The sequence below is a fragment of the Pungitius pungitius genome, chromosome 2 (genome assembly GCF_949316345.1).
Source record: "Pungitius pungitius chromosome 2, fPunPun2.1, whole genome shotgun sequence".
In the NCBI taxonomy this organism is placed as follows: Eukaryota; Metazoa; Chordata; class Actinopteri; order Perciformes; family Gasterosteidae; genus Pungitius; species Pungitius pungitius.
The window spans coordinates 15,537,851-15,560,692 of record NC_084901.1 but is presented as its reverse complement, the minus strand read 5'-3'; the positions used below and the strand labels follow the sequence as shown (position 1 = coordinate 15,560,692).

General features: G+C 48.9%; 1 protein-coding gene across 2 annotated transcripts in view; it reads left to right on the top strand.

The window, feature by feature from the left end:
* Nucleotides 1-505: 505 nt before the first annotated feature.
* The window catches only part of fstl5 (follistatin-like 5), a 102,594-nt gene continuing 80,257 nt past the window's right edge, over nt 506-22,842 (top strand). Inside the window, exons 1-2 of one of the 2 annotated variants that reach the window (XM_037460564.2) lie at nt 506-930; nt 13,564-13,708. In XM_037460564.2, the coding sequence (XP_037316461.2) occupies nt 908-930; nt 13,564-13,708 (168 nt within the window). In that variant the 5' untranslated portion in view covers nt 506-907. The remainder of the gene's footprint in view (nt 931-13,563; nt 13,709-22,842) is intronic. The other variant, XM_037460562.2, reaches the window with a different exon arrangement.

Below are 22,842 nucleotides of genomic sequence, written 5' to 3'. Positions count from 1 at the left end.
ATATGTATTTGTATGCAGTGAAAAAAGCAGTTTAAAAATAATAATTGTATATATATATGTGAAGTTTAAATGACTACTATTCATAAGCGTAACATGTTAGGCTCATATTCCTTGAAACCAAAAAGGTTTTTTATAATAAATTAACTAAATATACGTAAATGAATACGATTCATTTTTAGCGGTCATCCTGCACTCTCGATGATCACCTGGAGGTCATACAGCGTATGTACACAATAAAACGCCTTTTCATTCACCACCGGGGCACGCGCATCATACATGCGTGTGCACGCGTATAGTGAGCGAGTGGGTCAGCCTTGAACGCACCCAGCCCCCCCCCCCCTTTTCCCTCTCTACACCCTTCTTTAGTCCAGGAGACTTTCGTTGCGCATTCCGCCCGTCAGTGTGCCCTCATGTGGTTGCTTACACTGCCTACCACGGGACACTCCTCCCCCCCGCCCGCCCGCCCTCCCTCCCGCGTGCCCGCGTAGGGACTCAGCCGGCGCGTGAGGTTGGGGCTGGCGGCTCCGCACTCGGTGGCGCACAAACGAGACCCGAGAGCGGCCGAGGTGAGATCGCTGCGCCGTCGGAGCTGTCCACTGCGCCGTGGTGCTGAACCGCACAGACCGCTGTGCTCCGCGTCCTGAGCCTTGCTCCTCCGCGCTGCTGGGGTGATATTTTGGGAGAGGATTAACAACCTGCCCTCCGGCTGTTTTTATAGGTGTAAACTTCTCCCGAGGACACCCCCCCCCTCTCTTTCTCTCTCTATCTCCACGCACACGCACTCACAGGGGGAATTACATTAACCGTGGATTTGACAAGAGCTCGAGATTATCACTAATAATAGTTTGTTGAGAAGTGTTTCCTGCTTTTGTCGCCCAGTAATCTCGCCCTTGGATTATTTTCCTGGATGGTGTACGTTTGGACGCAAAGGTAAGAAGAAAAATGTGTTTTGTTTGGTGTGGAATCATTTCGTTAGAAGCTGTCCGACCACAGCTCCATCCTCCAAAGTCCCTTTTCTTCGTGGCGCGCTACCGGGCAGCAGGTTTACCCCTTATCATCGGCCACGCGCCACAACTCCTGTCCAATAATCCAGCAGGTCACCCGCCTCGACTCAGAGAGCAGAACATCTCCCGATCTGTCGCCTCGAGCTTTTACGATTTCAATTGACTGGTATGTGGAGGCTCTAATCCACTGATATCATGATATCAGAAATTGAGATTACACTCGGTGTTATTCTGTCAGAAACCCTGGAGCACAAACACGTCCTTTAAACCCATCTTTTTTTTAATGGTTGGAGACACGCTGCAATGCCCAGAGCTTTTAATTTATCCGCGCACTACTTAGTGCGTTATTCCCCCGCCCCCCACTGGCACGCTAATCCTTGAGTGACACCGTTAGCAGGAGAGCGATTATACTTTTGTTTTTCATGCGCAGTTTTGCGCCTGACTCATTTGGCAGTGTGTTAGCGTCCGTTCAATGTGTTTATTGATTGTTTGCGAATGAAATCTGCGGTGTTTGTTTGTGTGCGTGTTTGTGTCGCGATGGTGCGGCAGATGGAGTAAGAGCTAACATAAAGACGGATTAACTTCGGCCACAGATACGACTCCGAGTTACAGCCGGAAATCCTTTGATGAGTACTGTGCTGTAGCCTCAGGACAAAAGATACAACAGCATTACCATGATTACCAAATGCTGTGTACAAGTCATTGAAAAAATACCAAAAACATCATAATATTTGACACTTTCCAAAAAATGTTATACTTTTTGATTTATAAAAACATGACGATGATGATGATGATAAAACCGCTTAGAATGACCGTAACCACTTACACAATTATGGTTGAGGTACAATAATGTACAAACCAGGGTATTTCCTGTGATGTGAAAGTATATAATATTACATATTAAAAAAGTTATATACCTAAATCCTCTTTACATTCTCTTTATACAGACACTAATGACACCAACACCTTTCTCTTTTCATTGTAAACAGTAATTTAAATTGCTGCAGAGGATGTTTTAATGCATAAACCGTGCACATTGAACTTTCAGCCACTTTCAGCAATACAACTTCTATTCTTTTATTCCCACAATGCATTCACTTTATCCGTAAAAGCGGTCGAACCAAAAGATCAAATCTATTTCCTGTGGCACACTGGATGACTGCGTGGGTCTATTGTTCGAGGCTGCACCGACTAATTGAATCTCCACTTGAATACAAACTGGCGACTAAGTATCGTTTGTATAGGTTGCATATATACATAGGTACATATGTGAGTATGTACCTATTATTATTACTAGTGTATATACACTATGTATATACACTAGTAATAATACTTGTCTAGATGAATCTGACTCACTGACTCATTCAGTTTCATCTTCAAACCCACAAGGGCGCCAGCATAGCCAAACAAATGTTGTCAAAGAGACGGCACAGCGACATTCATTCTTTCCTCCTTAGCTCACATCCAATTAGACCATTTAAAAACAGGTAGGAGACGGTGCAGGTAGTGGCGGTAATGGAGCCCTTTCTGCTTTTTCATTTCACTACAATGACTTTCTTGAAGCACCGTGGGGAGGCGAAGGCTTTTAAGTCGATTTTTCTTTTCACTGGAACGGAGAAAATTCATGTTAGGAAACTGATCAAAGCATTTCAGGTTTGAGAGGAGAAGCAGTGTGAAGGTGTAGGCACTCCGTACAGGCGGCTGGAATCAGGGAGGAGTGATGGGGGGGGGGGGGGGGATAGGACAATGCAGCTGTATGTTAGGAGAACAATAGCTAAAAAATAGCTATTGTTATCTTCACAATAATTCTTTCGCAACAACACACGCTGAGAGGTTTTAGGAAGCATGTTTTTAATCAATGTTTGTTTCGTGGCTTTCTGTTGCGTACATCCACTCACTCAGCATCTCGCTTCTCTAAGCCAAGTCAGGTGCCAAAGGTGTTTCCATTCCCCACCACTATGATCATGCACTAGTCCTTTTATGGCTACTGTACTCTCTATTTTAGGCTCCCAGTGTTTTGTTTTTTTCTACTGGGATGCTGAACAAACGGGAGATGAAAAAAAAAATTTCACTGCAGCTCCAGCGGCTTCCTTCTTTGGGATCTATGAACTCCATTGAGTCAACGTGTAAAGAACCATCGTAACAGCTACTGGGGAAAAACGTGACGAAAACGTAATGAAATAAGGCTCCTTGGTGTGCAGGAATACAGCATTTCTATGGCAGCTTCACTGCATGCATTCAGTGTAGGTACCTCAGTTCCCCTGCATAGCACTCTGAGTGCATCCATTGTCACACTGTTGGATGTATTTCCAAAGCCATTTTTGATATTTAAAGATTCAAATTTGGTTTTATGCTGCTGGTTTGGGTGTAATTTGTTTAATTTGAGCTGTATGTTTTTGAAAAGTCTACCTGCACTCATTTGAATTGAACTCATCACAGATCTATTTATGATGTAGAAAGTAAAGAAAACCTTCTATTTATCGACTCCTTTAAATCACCCACAGTGATCTCTTGAAGTGTTTTAATCATCAAAGATTAGACACATTAATTGTCCTTTGGGCGGTTGTAGGAATGTCAGAGAGGGCGGTGGGGCTGCGTACCGTGCACACGCCTCAACCACCAACACGGCTATACCTAGCACTTTATTAGCATCTACTTGCAGCACTTTGTGGTTTGGCTTTCTTTAAGAACTTGTACTTTCCCAATTTTCTTGTTGTTCTGGGTGTGTATCCTTTTGGTTGAATGCACCTATTGTCTTATAAGTCGCTTTGGATGAAGGTGTAGGGGGGCTCCTGGGGTCTGGTTTCCTGATCATTTATTTATTTAAATAATTTGGGATTCATATGTCAAAACTTTGCCAAATGGAACCAAAAGCAACCTCCATGGATGGGAATGTCTGGAGCTGAGTGAGAAGACGTTTTGCCTTTGTACTCTTGTGTGTTTAGTTAGACGAGAGGATCAATACTCCTCTCATGTTTTGCCCAGAGCTGGTTGGCGATTAGTCTAGTTTGAGACGGATAATCTGGTTCAATCCAAAATCCCAAAATACGTCTTACCAGCTCGCCTCAAGTTAATATGTTGCATCTCACGTGTGCAGTCTGCACACAGACAGTCAGTCTTTGTGCTTTTGGGGGAAGTTATGACATGTAACACGCAACATGTTGTCCCTCCACTCAGCACTTTTGTGGCTCCACTATTTTTTTCTGGAAACCACAAGCCGATGACAAGCCTGTGAAGCGTGAACAGCTATTCGCCCAGCCAATGTTTTAGAACTAAGGGAACAAATAGGAAAAACCTCTACAAGTGGTATCAAACCTTTAGTCTGAGAGAATGAGCGTTACCAAAATATAAACGGGCCATCGATTCTTTTTATAGACGTGTTTTTGCAACCATCAGGCTTTTCCCCTCTGCTATTCGGGGGGGGGGGGTTACATTTTTACAAGGTCACGTATAAAAAAAACAAAAAACATGTGGAACGCTTGTTCTCGCCATGGGAATCAACATTTAAAGAGTGTTCAAATGCTTCATCTCTCAGTAGTAACATCGAGACTCTCTGGCGGACGGTCAGACCGTAACAGCAGTTGCAAGAACCTTGAGGGCGAAGGTCAACAGGCGCCAGGTGTGTGCACTGGTAGCGAGTGCGGCCTGAGGCCCGGCAGTGGGGGGGGGGGGGGGGGTGGGGTGGTCTCCGAGATAACAATGCTGTCTGTTGGGACCGTGCACCACTCGGGGGAGGCGTGCGTGGCATCCTGATGGCGCCTCTGGTGTACAGCGCCGCTTTGGCCCGAGTGTTCCTCCCACAGCGGATGGGATCACTCCGATGATGTAATGATCGCTTGCCGGGCCTCTTCCCTGTTGAGTTGTAGCAGCTCGCCGCATTCAAAGTGGTCTATAAATTAAGACTGTGAAAGGAAAGTCAAGGTCCTTCCTGTCCGGACTCCGGCGATGGTAAATGTCGGTAATGTGTGTCTCATAACGCCCACGTCCAAGCTGTCGGACCTTTTTGTCACACAGAACTCGCAAGAGTCGCTGCACAAAACCGCCGGATGTGAAAAAACGAGTGTCGAGTGTCTGGTGGTCGTCGTGGTGCTCGCTCATCTTAACGGTGGGTAAGTGTGGCGTCTTTGCAGCGCAATCAGAGCTGGAAGCACACACTTGGCGGTTGATAATTCTCAGATGTCCTACCAAGCTGAAGACAGAAAAACCTGTGCGTGTCAGAAGATATTTTGGATTAACTTTTCAGAGATGTGGAGAATAATGTGCGCTCTCCTCTCTGAGGATGAATTTAGTTTAAATGTTCACACAGTTTAAACAGTGGTCACGGGGTGCGATGTGCAGTTTCTTAAGGACGGCCTGGGTGAATAAAAGATTAATTATATAGTCTGTGAGAATCTAGAGCCTCTTTAAAACTAGTAGTTGGTCCCACAACTTCCCTTTTGAAGTGGAAGTAGATTCAAGTGTTACTGTGTCTAGAGTTACTTTCATTCCCTTTAGTTAAATTGAATGTACTTTAAAAACAGGCACGGCCACACTGTGCTGCTGACTACCTTTTAGAGACATTGTGATTCAAATTTGTAACGACAGAAAACTGAATCAAAGGGAGAGTAACAATGTTACCGACAAAAAACAGTCCATTTAGCAGCTGTTCTTTGTCTTTTCAATCGTGTGATCTGATCCTCCTCAGCTGTCGAGCTCCAGCTTAATGTGAAGATCACAACGGCTCTGATGTCGCTGCAGGAAATGTGAAGCCCCGTTTACACAGACGGTGGAAAAAAAAATGGTCAAATCAGCTGGCCTGGGGCAAATATTGTTCCCCCCGTTTGGAAGGCGGCGTTCAGCCAGCATAGCGAGGCCCAACGCTCAGCCTCCACATTCTCCACTGTCCCATTTCCATCTCTATCATGTTGTTGTTGACAAATTGGTGACGCAGAGGAAAGGAAAATGTGAAAAGGGACCATTGCGCATTGCTGTTTGTGAAATGTCTCCGTCCGTTACACAAAAGGCGAGAACACAGCAAGCTGCTGTTAGAAGGGCATCGGAGGCTCATTGGCGCTGCAGCGACTGACCGGCTGAACTCCCGTTACCCTCGCCACCTTCTTAATGTCCAAGCCGCTGAGGTTCCAGCGGAAGTCCTCTCGCATCCCACCGAGAGAAAAAAAAACTGCTCTCTCGGGGTTGAGGATCATTGAAATTCCACGTTTGATTTCCGAAGTTTCTCTGCCTAGATTTGGACTGGCTGCCAGGATTTATCGCAGATTAACTTTGAAAGCGATTTAGCTCCCGGCGGCTTCTGCAGTCGCTCCCGGGGGCAGGAAAAAAAAAATGTCTCATCCACTATTTCCACCTTCACATTAACTGAATATTCTAAAAGACAGTTGTGGCGTAAAAGAGCCGATTGACCCGTGTGAGGAGACCTGTGAGTGACCCACACATCCCAACAAACACTGCCTGGAGGCGTGTGTGACGTCCCCCTCCAATGGTAAAAATGTGTCCACGGTGCACAAAAGGATTTAGTGAGAAGACGGCACGTGGCGAGTTCAAAGCTCGGTGTAATCACATTTTATGCGCTCCAGATAGATATCTGAACGGGACAGATAACAGCCTCGTAAAAGGGATGGGGGGGGGGAGGGGTAATGAATTATGTCATCACAACGTGCAGCCAACAAATTCACACGAGGGCCCCTTCTCCTTCTCCATCCGCTTCCTGGTGGCACCGGGATGCTCCGCTGTCATCCGCTTGGCACTCGGAGCTCCCGCCTAACGAGTCGGAGACGGCAAGCCGCTCCTTTGAAGCCCAGGCGAAGTGAGGGCTCGCGGATCCCAAGAAGTGTGAATGAATTATTCGTGGCTTGTAAAATGCACCACGAGGACGGAGGTGTGACTGATTTCGAGGGCTTTTGATTGATGAGGCGTCTCTCTGAGATGCCGCCGCGCCGGTTTTCGACACAGTTGAAGGATTCGGCTTGTGTCTTTTCCTTACATTTGCAAATGAATCACAAGGCATGCATGGATGTACATCCAATAGATTTTCAGTGTGACAGTTATACGTAATAGCACAGTTGAAAACAGAAGAAACGTTTTTTAGAATTTTTGAGGCAGTTAGTGATGCTACATATGTCTGGCAGCTGGCAGCTAACTAGCTAACATCATGGCACGTAAGTGTTTTTTTCACCATCCTCTACCATTCAACTACTCAAACATGAATGAAAAACCCTTTAATACTCTTTTGCTGTGTGACGCACACTTTGCATGTTTTTACACGCACTCACGTCACACATCCAAGTTCTCACGCTGAAAAAAAAAAATCTGATTTCAGTTTGAGAAGCGTTTGTTTCTTTTCAACCTCCTTGACTGTAGATGGCGCTAAGGGTATCTTTAACCCCAAATTTTGGACAACGCCGACAAAATCTCACTGCAAGGTTTTATAAAAGTTGGCAGCTGTCACACAGGCGATGCCGCACTCGCTTTGATATACGTATTTGTACTTAAAAAATAAAAAATATATTCCTGAGGACCTCAGTGTAAGAAGCAGGTGAGGAAGCAGCGAGTGAGGGATTCAGATATGTGCTTTCTTATTGTGGAGGTTTTCACTGATCAATCAGGGCCTGTTGTGGACTGTCTCACGTAACTTTGACCAAAATAACAAGGTTACCGAGAGTTCAGAATCAACACCATGCAACATCTATGTTTTAAAAGCAAATACGTTATGACCTGGTGGGATATTAATGAATTGGACAGTTAGTTTAAATACATCATGGTGAATTTGAAGGACATTCGAGTGATCCAGAACATTTGATGGATGATGAAGACTTTGCTAAGTTTGAGCATCAAGGCCTGTTCAGATTTGGCTCGAGTATTTGGACTAAATTTAAGCCCCAGAAAGAAAGCCCTCTTTCTGAAATTGCTCCTCAGATGAAAAGAAAGAAAGAAGGCAAGTGCAAGGTTTTAAAAAAGTATTTCCTCATGCCGTAGCCAGCTCATTATTTCTGTACAAACCAGGATGAAGTTCATGAAGTCCTCCTCTGCCTTTGGCATTTCATCCATTTGAGCAAAGAGGACGTCCTAAAGGGAAGCTTGCGTTAGTCAATCTATCGGTAAAACACTAATTCTTTTGTTTCTGAAGTTAAAAGTAAAACAAACCAAACAGGACCAGATTAAAGCTTCACAGGAGCCAACTCAAGCCCCATTAGATCCTTATCTTCCCTTTACACACCAGCAGGACTCCTCGGTAATCAATACAAACTTGAGCATAAGCAAAAAAGGTCATACATCATTCTGTCTGTGAAGTCATAGGAAACGTGAAGGCTGCTGTCGGATACAGCTGCAGGCACAGCTGGGCGTCTGCAGCGGAAGCGCTCGCTCTCGCGGGCCAAAAGACGCGGCGGCGCGCGCCCGCTCTCTCACCAAAACATCTGCCTCAGAAGAATGAACCGCGATCACGCGACGATGGTTTTGGGAGGACGAGAGCACAAGTACGGGGGGGGGGGGGGGGGCGTCACGAGATCGTTCACGTCGCCGGATGGAAGAAGAAGTGACGATCAGTTGTGACGGGTTGTGTGAGGATTTAAATCAATGGAGAGAGAAGTTTCCTTCTTGTTCGATTAGGTTGAAGAGCAAAGACTGAAAATGAGTTGCACCTGTTCTCTCCTAAGGATGAAACGAGCCTTGGGAGTAGGAACGTGTTCATTGGCAGGAACGACAATCCAGCAACTAAAAGGGGGGCCGCAAGCACATTTTACACAGATTCTTTAATTGTTCCAAGAAAAATTAGATTACCAGAGAATTGTGATTCGGGCAGTATCCTACATATTATGCCTTATTTGTCTCTTTAAGCACCTGGTTACTCGCATACATATATATTTTTGCATTAAATAGTGTTCTGCCACACAGGAATGAACGCACTTTGGTTTTGGATGGGTTGGCTGGTGATGCAGCTATAGTCGTATATACGTATAGTCACTGAGTCGATTGAAAGTTGTGACAAATGTGACAGCATTGGCCAGAAAATATACTGGTGCACGGCCAAAATTGAAGCAAAATTTGTATATTTAAAAAAAATGTATGTTAGGGATGCAACTGAATTGATTTAAAGTCCAAAATGCATTTGGGAAAAAATAAGGGTAGAATGCCAAACAACTCGGCACCATAAACAATCTCACATAAATTCTGCACCATTAATGAATTACCAGCACACTTGATTTGTTCAATCTGGAGCGGAATACAGCAGCTTTAAGACCAAGGTTTAACAGTCGATACAAAGCTTCATTTGGATCTATTATTTGAGCCTTCAAAGTGTACCTGCTCAATTTATAGTGGCTATAGTTATGAGGCCTCTACTGGGACATTGGATTAAATAGAAAATCGTACAGAAAGCCTCTCGCTAACATTTCGCTCATACTTTGGACCATTGACGTTTCTTGTGGTAAGGGGCCAGTTCGTATTTTCACGGTCGATATTTAGGGTTGGGGGCTTCGACCAGGGAGGAAACTCAGCGGTATTTCCTACTGGAAAAGATTTTTGCCCCTTTACTCTAAAGACCAGTTTCCCTGAGCTTATATGGGCTTCATATAAGATTACAAGGGTACATTTCACCAGCGTTTCTAACCTCCGGGCAAGCGCTGCCCCTTTTTTATGAAGCCACTCTGCCATTTATTAACTGACTGACTGGCTGCAGCTCTTGCAGAGGGAAGAAGAAGAGTCGTATGGTAACGTTTAAAGCTGTGAGTCCATTACTCGTCCAGAACCAACAGAACGCTTTGATCAAAGGCCTTTTCTTCCCCCTCATGCAAAAAACCCCCTCAGCCGATCCTTTTCAAACCTTGAGTGTTTCATTTTCATGCATATCATGAACATCTGGACCACGAAGACGGAGGACGCTTCCTTCATGCACCAAAACGACGGCAAAGCAGCAGCCTGTGCTCTTTTTGAGAGATTGGCACATAGGTTTCTGCATTTGTAAGGGAGGGGAAATGACTAAACGGAAGCTCGACCCTGGGGGTGGGGGGGGGGGGGGGGGGGTGGGAGGTGTCTGTTGCTTGTGGTTTCGGACGTGCTTTGAACATGAAGCGGTCCGTTATCATTGCACATCGCTGGCGGGCGCGTACGAGCTTGAGAGTCGCCCCAAATGAGACACGCTGCAGTGGACACGCACCGCCGGCGCTCCGGTGTCGTATCTCTCTCCGAGTCAAGCGGCAGTGCTACGGCCCAATTCATCCAAGGCAAGAGACAAAGGAGGTCAGGAGTGTGTCTCAGTCATTGCAAACAGTGTGTGAGAGAGAGAGCAGAGCCGGTTATCTTCTGACTTCAAGTACATTAAGAATCTATGAGCGGCTAGTTGGAGGAGGCCTGTGTGCCAGTGCAGCGATGCAGCTTCACTCATGAGCCTGGAGAAAGACGCCGCATAGTTTTGCAGGCTTGAAACGTTAATGAGATTGAGATGAGTCTGCAGAATACAGAATCTGCATATCCAGAAACCAAATGTCAGATTCGATCGACAATAAAATAGAACATTTCAAAACGTAATTCGTAAAAAATATAGATCATTTTGTGGTAAAATGTGTTATATTCATGTACTGCTTGATGTTTGAAACTTTTTTTTTTTCAAGGAGAGCTGAAACGACACAAGCAGCAGCAAATAAAAGAGGAAAAAGTCAACTTTCAATTGTGTGGGCAATTCTAAAGGTTCCTTGGATCTAAAAATCAAGAATATTGAGAAAAAAATGTCACAGAGCAAAATGAAAGGAATATTCCACCTTGCCAAACAGGTGTTGCACAGCAACAAAAAATACTGTATCAAAAGGGAAAGTTGGCGCTTTTCATTTGTCTCAAATCATGATGGCTTCTATACAACATGTTTCTTGTCCTCCATTTCAAACTATTCAAACTTTTGATAGAAAATAGGATAAACAGTGAAAGTGCAAAGATAGATGCCTCCGAAGTCATCTCAACTCTTGACAGGTTTTTAAACGTTTCGCAAAGAATTCAGAGACACAATTTAGAATAAAACCACCTCGACAAATGTTATCCGTCTTGTCGGAACGACGTCGAAGGGGATGCTCGGTGCCGTCGCTTGTTTGGTGCTAACAAGAATGCCGGCAGAGGCCTGAGGGATCCGTTGGCTGTTGTACTCGACCCAGCTATTACTGCCCCCTTTTTTGTGCGGGGTGAAGCCGTCTAATCTTGTGCCATAAGTTGTTTCATTTTTGTCTCAGTATGTTCTCAGTGTTGTTTGGGATGAAACACGGACTATCATTGAGAAGTTGTTTAATTATGTTTGAGACAAACCGACTGTGATTATAAAGCTGTGAATTGGAGAGATATCAGCAATGAGTCCTTAATAATTCCAAGCCCTTCAGGGAAAAATAGCATTTTAGCATTTTAATTATGCTTTTTTTTCTTCTATTTTGCAGAACTATGACTTACTAAACATGCATTAACAGCCGTAACTAACTTGCACATGTGGATATATTCCATCCCAGTCGATGCTGTCATCAGGTAATGCGTAGTACCTGTGAGGTTGGGCTGTTGTTATGCTCGCACAGTGCATTGACAGGCAGAATTCTGCTGAATGAGACAGATGGGGTGTGGAGGGGGGATGGAGGGGGGGGGGGGGAGGGCGGCTGTGAGCTTGTCAAGACATGATGCATAGTGTAGGTAGAGGGAAATGTGTAGTCTTCATTTGAAAGTCAAAGCCAAAGCTTAGACGTGCTCCGGGGGAATTTAAAAACCGCGAGGCAAAGTTATGATGATGACTCTCCCTGGGGGGTCCGGGGAAAACTTCCAGGCTGTTTCTCTCTCCACCGCTTTCAAGGTGGATAAATAAGACTCGGAATATTTACAGAAACCTGCTCGCGCGATGCCTTGTAGTGTATAGTCTGTGCAACTATTTAACATGCTGATAATAGGGTTGATGTCAGTAAAACAAATCTCCCTGAAAGAAAAATGTTGGCCCGTAATAACAAGTATAAGTATATTAAAAAAGGTCCTACATCCACATTCAAGGTTACAATAAAGTTTTTGTTGATTAAATGTTTTAATCATATCTGATTCACTCCTTTGCATCTGTGTAATTTGTCAATGTGGGACAAAGCCAACAGTGATGCTGCAAAATAAAAAAAGACATTCTCTTTTATTCGGTGCAGCATCGTTTGCAACAGAGGCTGCTAACGAGTCAGTATGAATAAACTTGGAAAGATATTTGTAGGCGCTGAAGTTTAAATCACAAATTTAGTTAAATGTCTGCAAAGGTCCGCGCTGCGTTACTCATTTATACTTCTTGAAACTGTCCGTGTCTCTGCCATGGCATCCTGTAAAAGTTCCTCCGTTAATGACCCACTTCAACACTGGAACGAGGTGATTGATGGCAGGAGCAGGTAATCCACCTCGTGTGGCTGAAAGGCCGACCTCCTGCCGGGATCCGGGGACTTCACAAACGCACAGACAATGAATAGGGTCGCGTTAACGAGGCAATAAGTACGAGTTCTAGTTCCCCCGCAGCGCAAAGCCACCATTATATGTCCGCAGGGGGTTTGCAATGATTAAGAGAGTTTTAACAATTACTTCGCCAGGTTCAAAGACCTTGTGAATTACTCGACACTCTTTGGAACTAAAACTCTAAAACTCCCTGCCCGATGGATTATCAAGACTCTTCCAAAGTCCCCCCCCCCCCCCCCCCCCCCCCTCACTCAACACGAGACATTCAATCTACAAAAGGCTAATGGATTTGGCTGAAGACCAGAGTGTAAATCATTACGCTTGTTGCATCACACTTTTCCTTGAAATGTTAGTTCCAATTAGCTGCCTTGTTCGTCACGGTTAAATATGACTTTGCCATCTTGAAATGAACCGGGTTTTAGGTCAAAATCCTGCAATGTGGGCGTTGAATCTGACGGACAGTTCTACGCTCGCTCGACCTCAGGGACGCGATGCAAAGTCACCGACCGGAACTGGAGGCATGGACACAGAATGACGAATGACAAACGCATTCCAGATTTGAACATCTCGTGTGTTTGTGTGAGTGTTTGTTTGAGGCTCCATGAAAGCACTAGCGGACACGTACAGTATTTCCTGTATCTTTACTTTTTTGCTGGTTTTGGGACACGGAGCAATGTTTTTTTTGTTTTTTTGTTTTTGTTTCATTCCTGTTGTGCAAAGGTCAAACTCGTACATCGCAATGAATTATTGATAAAAAGGCAGAAGGGAATCTCCTCGCTCTGTTAAATAAATATATTTGGGCTGCAGCTCCGTGGGAGGAAACAGTTTAAGACGTAATCTCACCGCTTCATCACAGTATCTTGACTCAGACACTCAGACTAATTAAACCAAAGCCTTCCCGCTAATTGCCCTAATATATCGGCTCTTTGTCTTCTTCATTTTCTCATGACGTCTATTTCCCCTCGATTGATTTCCAAAGCAGATCCAACCCCCTCGCCGATTGCGGGGCGCGTATCGACAGCTTCGGCTCAAACCAGACCGACGTTTTTTTTTTTGCGTCTAATTGACCATCGAGCATCGAGATGATCTCCTCACCTTTCCTTCGTCTGTCTATGCTTCTTGACAGGAGGGGACCAATGAAGGGAGCCGGATGGCGGGCGGCGGCGTCACTCCTACTGTTGGGCCTCGCCGCGCTCGGCGCACAGGGCCGACCCGACCGGGAGGGGCTCGGGTCGCCGCTCTATCGACCGGCCGTGAGGTTCCGGCACAAGGTACCGATCGCCGAGAGAGAGACTGTGTGCTTTTGCCGAGTGTGAAACTAACTGCAGCCATTTTCGTCTTCCATTCGACGGCTCTCCCGTGGTTGCGTTTGTTTTGTTTTAAATTGTGACTCTGATGAATCATTTTCCTTCCCTCCGTGCCGAGTGGACGGCCTTCTCAAAGACAAAGGCTCGGCTGAGCAAAGATGAAGACCAGCTTCATTTTAGCTCAGAGTTTAAGGTGAAACATGAAATGATCCTGCTTCATGCTGCATAACAAGGAACATGCTACATTTCTTCATTTATTTTTGGATTTCATTTAGTCAGACTGGGACTGGGACTGGAACGCAACGTGTTCTTGTCAAGTCGGATTGTTGCCTTTGAATGAACGTTTTCCAGCCTCCATTACAATTCTGTTGACTAGTAACAACTTCTCCTTTATCCTAAATAACAAAGTAGCACTAGTAAGTGCAGCAGCAGGAGTAAGTGCTTTTATTTCAGGCAATCTGTCACCCTGAATATTGTATTCGGTACGTGTTCGAGTCACGTCTGTTTCGGGCATGAAAGGCAAAAGCGAAGGCGCCTCTGAAGGGAGAGTGGGTTGAGAGGCGGTTAGAAGCACTGCGTGAGCGAGAGGGAGTCTGAGGGAACTGATGGTCGGAGCCTCGTCGCAGTCGAGCGAGGAGCAAAGCTGCTGAGTCCACGCGGTGGTCTACAACATTTTGACCTTTTCAACAAGATTTATTCAGAGAGATGCTTTATAGAGAAACACCTTTCTTTCCGGCCCCAGCTGCTCTGGACGTGTGTAAAGATTTAAACTTCAATACCCCCCGACCCCCAATAAAAAAATCCTGTAATACGATGTGGGTTAAACTGCAGAGATGGATCTCCTGCTTTAGACCAAACGGACCAGAGACCCGAACCGACTGGACAAGCTTGTCGCCACAAAATGTGAAACGTCCTGCTGAACAGAACCGATAAACCAAGGCTTCATCTTGTGAAGTTAATGATTCTAGTAGACAGCGTGTTTCTTTCCTGTGTGCACGCCTCCAGGTGCAGGATCACAGGTGTGCATCAAGCCCTCCTTGTTGCCAGACTTAAACTATGGCAAATCTGCAGTTTTTGGAAACATCTACAAAATAATAAAGTTAATGTTAAAGTTTGACGTTGAAGGTTGCGTAAACCTCAAACTGTTTTACATCTCTTGTTTCGGACGTTGACCTTTGTCTGCTTTTATTTGCCGCGTTTGGAACCGGGGGGACTTTAATGATCAAAGTAATGGATGTAGCGAGAAGCAACAAAAAAAGATGCGTGTGCTTTTCCACTCGAGGGAAAATGAATGTGCCCTGAGGTGCGCTGTGATTGCATCTCAGAGGAATGTCATTACAGCATCTGCATACTATTACAGTTCATCCTGTGAGAGGACAGCGGTAAGCTGAGCTCCGCTCGTCCATCCGCCAGTCAAAAGAGGGCTTTGGAGGAAAATGCTCGCAATGCCCAAAATATGTCATCAGAATTTTTTGGTTAAGAGAATTGATTCGGCTGAATGCCGGCTGGATGGCTCAGGTCGCCCACTTGTCCGTACGGCCAAATGAGCAAAAAGGTCTCCAAATTAGACATCCGCACGTTGTGGGAGAGCCACATTGTGTTTGAGAACACGTCACTGACGCACACGCAATGTGCCAGACGTCCTTCGAGCACCAGCTGTGACGCACTGATTGAAGGACAGTGTTTGACAAGGCTAACCGGATCGGACAAGACCTATTTTTTTTTTTTCATGAGCTTCTCTCACAAAAGCTTCAATCACCAGCAGGCGCCCGGGCCTTCAAACAGCAGGGTCACATGCTCTGCCTGCCTTGTTTCAAAACTGTGGAATCCTGACGAAGGGGGTCAAAAAAAAAGGACACCGATCCCGGGCCGGCACGACCCTCTCCTAATTCTGATTCCTCTCCAAGTCACTGCTCCGTTACGTTCAGATTCCATTTGATGCAGTCAAGCTCCTTCACGACGCTCGCAGCTGTAAAGAGTGATGAAGAGACTCGGGTGTGTGATGGCAGCGGCTCTGGGAGGGGAGGTGTGGGGGGGGGGGGGGGGGGGGATAAAAAGCAATTTCTGTGCGTTTTGTCGGGCTGACATCAAGCTGTTTATGTCGGGACAAACAAAATGGAGGCAAGGGCAACTGTGTGAGGAGCCCCATCCATCCAGCGCCGGCTTGGCCGCATGGCAAATCTAGATTAACAGGGGATGAGCGAGAGAGAGAGAGAGAGAGAGAGAGAGAATGAGTGGGTGAGGGGGGGAAAGGGTGGGGGGGGAGGGGGGCAAGAGAAATTGCGATAAAGAGACATCAAATGGGAGGACGGAACAAGACTGTGAATGTGCACACCAGCTTAATGTAAAGCTGGTATAGAATTGTAGGGGTGGGTCGGTAGGGCTCCGGACACAGACACACGATGACAGGGTGGTCGGTTTAAATATATTTATTTTACTTCCGCTCGCAGGAACGCCGCTCGCTCGGTCGGTCTTCCCCCCCCTCGCTCGCCCCTGCCTCACTGCTATAAAGGGGAGAGCACACACACACATGTCATTATCCCCAGGTGATTGTTATTATTTTCACCTGGCACTGTTCCCCGAGCCACTCCCCCTCTCTCCCACCTGCAGCCGGGCTGAAACCACACCCGCCACCACATACCCCCACCGCCCGACTTAGGCCGGGGAGCCGTCCGGCCTAGCTTACTCCCCCCCCCCTCCCTCCAGCGGGCGGGAGAGGAAGTCCGCCACGACCATCTGCGTCCCCGGCCTATGGACCACCTTGAAGTTAAAAGGCTGCATGGCCAGATACCACCGAGTGATCCGGGCGTTAGTATCCTTCATGCGGTGGAGCCATTGGAGCGGGGCGTGGTCCGAACAGAGGGTGAATGAGCGTCCCAGGAGGTAGTAGCGCAGGGAGCCCACCGCCCACCGGATGGCCAGGCACTCCTTCTCCACCGTGCTGTACCTGGCCTCCCTCTCCGACAGTTTCCGGCTGATGTAGACCACCGGGCGGTCGACCCCCCCGACCTCCTGGGACAAAACGGCCCCCAGCCCTCTGTCCGACGCGTCGGTCTGCAGCACAAACGGGAGAGAAAAGTTAGGTGTGTGGAGGAGCGGCTCCCCACAGAGAGTCTGTTTTACCTTCTCAAACGCCCGCTGACACTGCTCCGACCACTGGACCGGATCTGACGCACCTTTCCGGGTCAGGTCGGTCAAGGGGCTGGTGAGGTCCGCAAACCCGGCGATGAACCGTCTGTAGTAACCTGCCAGCCCCAAAAACCGCCTCACCTCCTTTTTCGTCTTGGGGCGCGGGCAGGCTGCAATTGCCGCTGTCTTGTCCACCTGGGGACGCACCTGCCCCCCCCCCAAGTGGTACCCCAAATACCGTACCTCCCTCCGTCCAACTGCACACTTCCCCGGGTTGGCGGTGAGCCCGGCCCGCCTCAACGACTCCAGCACCGCGTCCACCCGCCGCACATGCTCCGCCCAGGTGGTGCTGTGGATAATGACATCATCCAGGTAGGCGGCTGCATATGCGGCGTGCGGACGCAGCACCCTGTCCATGAGGCGCTGGAACGTGGCCGGAGCACCGAACAATCCGAAGGGAAGCATGGTAAATTGGTACAAACCATACGGAGTGGAGAAAGCCGTTTTCTCTCTGGACTCTGGGGACAGGGGAATCTGCCAGTAGCCCTTAGTTAAATCCAGGGTCGTAAAAAAACGTGCAGTGCCCAGCCGGTCCAGGAGTTCGTCGACCCGGGGCATTGGGTAAGCATCGAATCGTGACACGTCGTTCACCTTGCGGTAGTCCACGCAGAACCGCACAGTCCCATCCTTCTTGGCCACCAGAACGATGGGGCTGCACCAGGCGCTGTTGGACTCTTCTATTACCCCCATCTCCAACATAGCCGCCAATTCCTCCCGAACCACTTTTCTTTTGTGTTCGGGTAGTCTGTAGGGTCGTGACCTCACCGTCACCCCCGGGGGTGTCTCGATTCGGTGCGCTATCAGGTCGGTGCGGCCTGGCCGGGGGGAGAACACATCAGCAAACCGCTCCTGCAACTGGGCAATGTCTGCTCTCTGGTCCTCAGAGAGATGACCCTCACACGGGAGCGGGGTGGGATTGGCCGCTTTTGGCACCTCCGGCCCCAGGTCCTCTCTTTCCGATACTGTGGAAATCAGAGAAACAGACTCCGCCTCCCTCCAGGGTTTCAGGAGGTTGAGGTGGTATATTTGTGTAGCCCCGCCCCTGTCAGACCGCACCACCTCATAATCAACATCCCCCACCCGGCGTGTGACCTCGAAGGGCCCTTGCCACTTAGCCAGGAGTTTTGAGTTGGAAGAAGGAAGTAATACAAGTACCTTTTCTCCCGGTGTGAATTCTCGCAGCTTGGCTCCTCTGTTGTACAGCCGCTGTTGTCGTTCCTGGGCCTGGAGCAAATTCTCTCGTGACATCCTACCCAGTGTGTGGAGCTTTGCTCGTAGGTCCAGGACGTACTGGATCTCGTTTTTCCCGGGGCTCGGACCTTCCTCCCAGCTTTCTTTAATAAGATCCAGCACCCCTCTTGGTGATCTGCCAAACAGAAGCTCAAAGGGGGAAAACCCGGTGGAGGCCTGGGGGACCTCCCGGACTGCAAACAACAGAGGGTCAAGCCATTTATCCCAATTACGTTCATCGTCGCTAATAAATTTACGAATCATGGACTTCAGCGTCCTATTCATCCGCTCCACCAACCCGTCAGTCTGGGGATGATAAACGCTGGTGCGGACGGACTTAATGCCCAGTAACCCGTAAAGTTCTCCCAGTGTGCGCGACATGAACGAGGTGCCCTGGTCTGTTAGAATCTCTTTCGGGATTCCAACCCGGGAGATGACCTGAAACAGTGCTTGCGCGACGCTCTTTGCAGAGATATTGCGCAATGGCACCGCCTCCGGATACCGGGTTGCATAATCCATGAGGACTAACACAAAGCGGTATCCGCGTGCGCTCCGGTGGAATGGCCCGATTAGATCCATGCCGATGCGCTCGAACGGGACCTCCACCAGCGGTAGAGGCCGCAGCGGGGCACGCGGGATGGCTGGTGAATTGACTAGCTGACACTCCGGGCAGGACGCACACCAGCGGCGCGCGTCCGCCCGGATGCCTGGCCAATAAAATCGGGCCATTATCCGGTCTAGTGTTTTCCCGTATCCCATGTGACCCGCCATCGGATTATAATGAGCCGCCTGGAAAATCATTTCCCGGCGGCTTTTCGGCACCAGCAACTGGGTGTTTTCCTGCCCCGTTCGAGTGTCACGACTCACTCTGTACAACCTGTCCCTAATCAATGAGAAGTGCGGGTACGACAGTGCTACGTCAGGGCGCACCAAATGACCATCAATTTTTATCACCTGGTCGTAGGCTGAGCGTAGAGTATCGTCACGAGACTGCTCGAGTGGAAAATCTTCCATGGCGCGGAACTCGGGAACCGCCGGAGTCTCCTCGGGAGGCTCCGCCGGTTCCCCCCCTCCCCCGGCGGCGTCGGACGACCTCGCGTCACCGCTGAGCACAGCACAAATACCGCATGTCCCTGTCGGTCGTGAACGCACCCCCGCAGCCTCTCCCATTAGCGTGTTAAATCCCTCCCAATCCGTCCCCAAAATTACGGAGTGCGTCAGGTGGGAGCTAACCGCGACCTTTATTCTATATTTTCTCCCCTTGAACCTAAGTTCGACGGACACTATGGGATACTCATGAATGTCCCCGTGCACACACCTAATTTTCACCCGCGACGCTTCTACCAATGCCCCTGGCCGAACCAGGCTCTGATGTATCATGGACTGCGAGCAGCCCGAATCCACCATCGCCTGGCGTGTACCCCCCTGGATTCTTACCGGAACGCGGTACGTCGCTCCCGGGCCGGGGGAGGGTGATGGAGCGCCGGCGACCCGGATCACCTGCCCCACCTCCATCAGCGGGCACTCCCTCCGCAGGTGGCCGAGCCGCCCGCACTTCCAGCACTCCTGCCCTGGCGTTTGAGAACCTCCCGTTGGGTCAGGAAGGGTGCCGGGGTTTGCTGCGGTCGGGGGGTCCCGGTGTACAGCTGCCGGCGGCCGACGTGGGGCCGGTGTGGGCCGCTCCGTGGTCCGCTGCGGGCTCCCTCCGGCTGGCGCTACAGCCGGTTGCGTCGCAGGCAGCGCTCCCTCCCGGCCGCCCCGTCCGCTGCGGTGCACCGCCAGGTGGTCCTCGGCCAGGGTGGTGGCCGCCTCCAGCGTCGGTGGCCGGTGGTACCGGACCCACGCCGCCGTCCGGGCCGGGAGCCCCTCCACGAACTGCTCCAGTACCACCGCCTCCAGGACTTCTGCCGCTGTCTCCACCCCCGTCGGCCGGAGCCACCTGGCGGCGGCGTCCCGGAGCCGCCGCCCGTAGGTGAACGGCCGATCCTCTGGCCCCTGCCTGGCCCCCCGGAATCGCCGCCGGTGGTCCTCGGGCAGCAGCCCCAGCCGGTCGACCACGGCCTTCCGCACGGCCGCATAGTCTCTCCGAGCCGCCGGGGGGAGCCCCATGGCCGCCGTCTGCGCCTCCCCGGTCAGGAGGGGCACCAGCCTGACCGGCCACTCTTCCTCCGGCCAGCAGCATGCCTCCGCCGTCGCCTCGAAGGCCTCCAGGAAGGACTGGGCGTCGTCCTCTGCCGTCATCCGGTGGAGGGTCAGGCCCGCCATCGCCGTCGGGCCCGGTGGTGGTAGCGGGGGTCCCGACCGCGACACCAATAGCTCCAGCGCCTGGGCCTGCCTCCCCACCTGGGCCTGGAGCGCACCCAGGAACTGCCGGTTAGCCTCGGCCTGGTCCCTCTGGATCGCCGCCAGCTCCCCAATCATCTGGCCCAGTGCCAGCGCAGGTTGGGCCGGCATCGCCTGCTGTCCCTCATCCGCCATGCCCCACGTTGGGCGCCACTGTAGGGGTGGGTCGGTAGGGCTCCGGACACAGACACACGATGACAGGGTGGTCGGTTTAAATATATTTATTTTACTTCCGCTCGCAGGAACGCCGCTCGCTCGGTCGGTCTTCCCCCCCCTCGCTCGCCCCTGCCTCACTGCTATAAAGGGGAGAGCACACACACACATGTCATTATCCCCAGGTGATTGTTATTATTTTCACCTGGCACTGTTCCCCGAGCCACTCCCCCTCTCTCCCACCTGCAGCCGGGCTGAAACCACACCCGCCACCACAAGAATGTTTGGGTTAAATGTGACTGTCGGCATGCGACCCCCCCCCCCCCCCCCCACCCCAAACCTCTCAGCCCCCCCCCCCCCCCCCGATCCTTGTCAGTCATCTCGATGAGCTGTCTACTCTCTAACCCGCTCATGTAAAGTCTCCACGGGGGGGACGAAGGGAGCCGATCTGCTACATCAATGGCGGCGTTAAACTGTTAAAAGTCCGTCCTGCTGTGACTCTTCATCCTCTGGACGCTGTGCTTCATCGGTGTTCCGGTGCTTTGCAGTCGACCAAAGGGTCTGCGCTGGTACGCGGGGGAAGAGTGTGAAACCACAGCTGAGAACATGTGCGGGATGAAAGACAACCGTTTTTCTCTCTCTCTCTCTATATATACTGTATATATACTGTATATTATATGTCTCATTCTTACAGAAGCCTGCAACACGTTTCAGTGTTTACAGGAAACCACTTAGTTATGTTTAGGTACCAAAACCACTTCTAAAGTCCTTTTTCACTACGACATGTGTTTGTTGTAGCCCCCCCCCCCCCCCCCCCTTGGCTGCCCACCCCTCACACTGAAATGAAGCCAGCGAGGTGTGACTCGGCCAGATGAACCCCGATGTCGTTCCACTGGGTGCTTCCTCGTCTCCGGGGCCTCGGGTCGGCGGAGACGGACCTGCCGGCGGCCCCTTCGGGGGGGCGGGGGGGAATCGTTCTGCTCAAACAAATGGAGTGTGAACACAGTCTGCCGTATGCAAATAGGCCCTGTTTGACATCTTCCCTACCTGTGGTGTGTTTCTGAATGTCACCTGCTAAGGAGGGAGGAGGCACAGGAAGGAGGTCAGGGAGCCGCTGGTGCTTCTGGGGATTTATAGTAGATATTTTGTAATACAGCTGGAAAGATGCCTATTATCAAAGCATCATGTTTCACGCGGTCATCTGGTGGAAAAGGAAGTCGTTTCTTTTAAACTGAAATGATGTTTCTGGACTGGTTTGAATATGAAGGAATTCATTCCAAATATATACAACGGCTGTTACTCATTTTGGCGCTGAAACAGAAAGTTAATTGATTGATGAGTTGAACAATTCAGCTAAATCTGCCACAATCTGTTGACTGTAAGTCATTTTTCACTTAAAAATGGTCAGTTTATTGTACTTTCTACATCATGTAAACTGTTCAATGTGAAAACAATGAATGAATGTTTCTATTTAAAGGCTAATTCGGAGATCAATGAGTTGAAGAACTGCTGCACCTTGAGCTGAACAATATGGGAAATTAATCAAATTGGGTTTAAAAAGAAATTAGATATCATTCTCCTGTTTGTCCATTCTCATTTGTTTCACATTTTAATTCCGACTCTCTGTGGGAGACTCAAGTGGCCTTCTGATCATCGCCGGATTTTGGCACGTCAGGGTACCCTTCATGTGAAACTAGGACAATCAGGTTACTACACAAGTTAGCAAAAATATTATTATTATTACATCATTACCCTCATATGTGTAAAACAGTTTTTGCAAACTTAATTTATTAAGTAATTGACTTAGAATAAAATCCCAAATATTTAAAGGTAAAAACGTGTTCTTTGCATGTTGTAATCTGCCATTTTCTGTTTTCTGCCATGGACCTGTTGCATAATGCATCTCCTCTATAACACCACCCGTGCTCGAGTTTGAATGTTCTGTACAAGAACGAAAAGATGAGCTGTGCAGATCTCACTGGAGAGAAATCAAATATTAATGCCTTTCTCTTTGTTCAGAATTCCTTTTTTTGCATAGAGCAGCTAGGCAGAATAATAGTCCCGATAACATTGTTTTCTACAATCGTCATCAATATTCATGCCCCAAATGCATTTTATAGTGCACCCACTCCAGTGGTCACGGTTATTTGCTCTCTTTATGTGTTTATGAAACTGCAAATTTG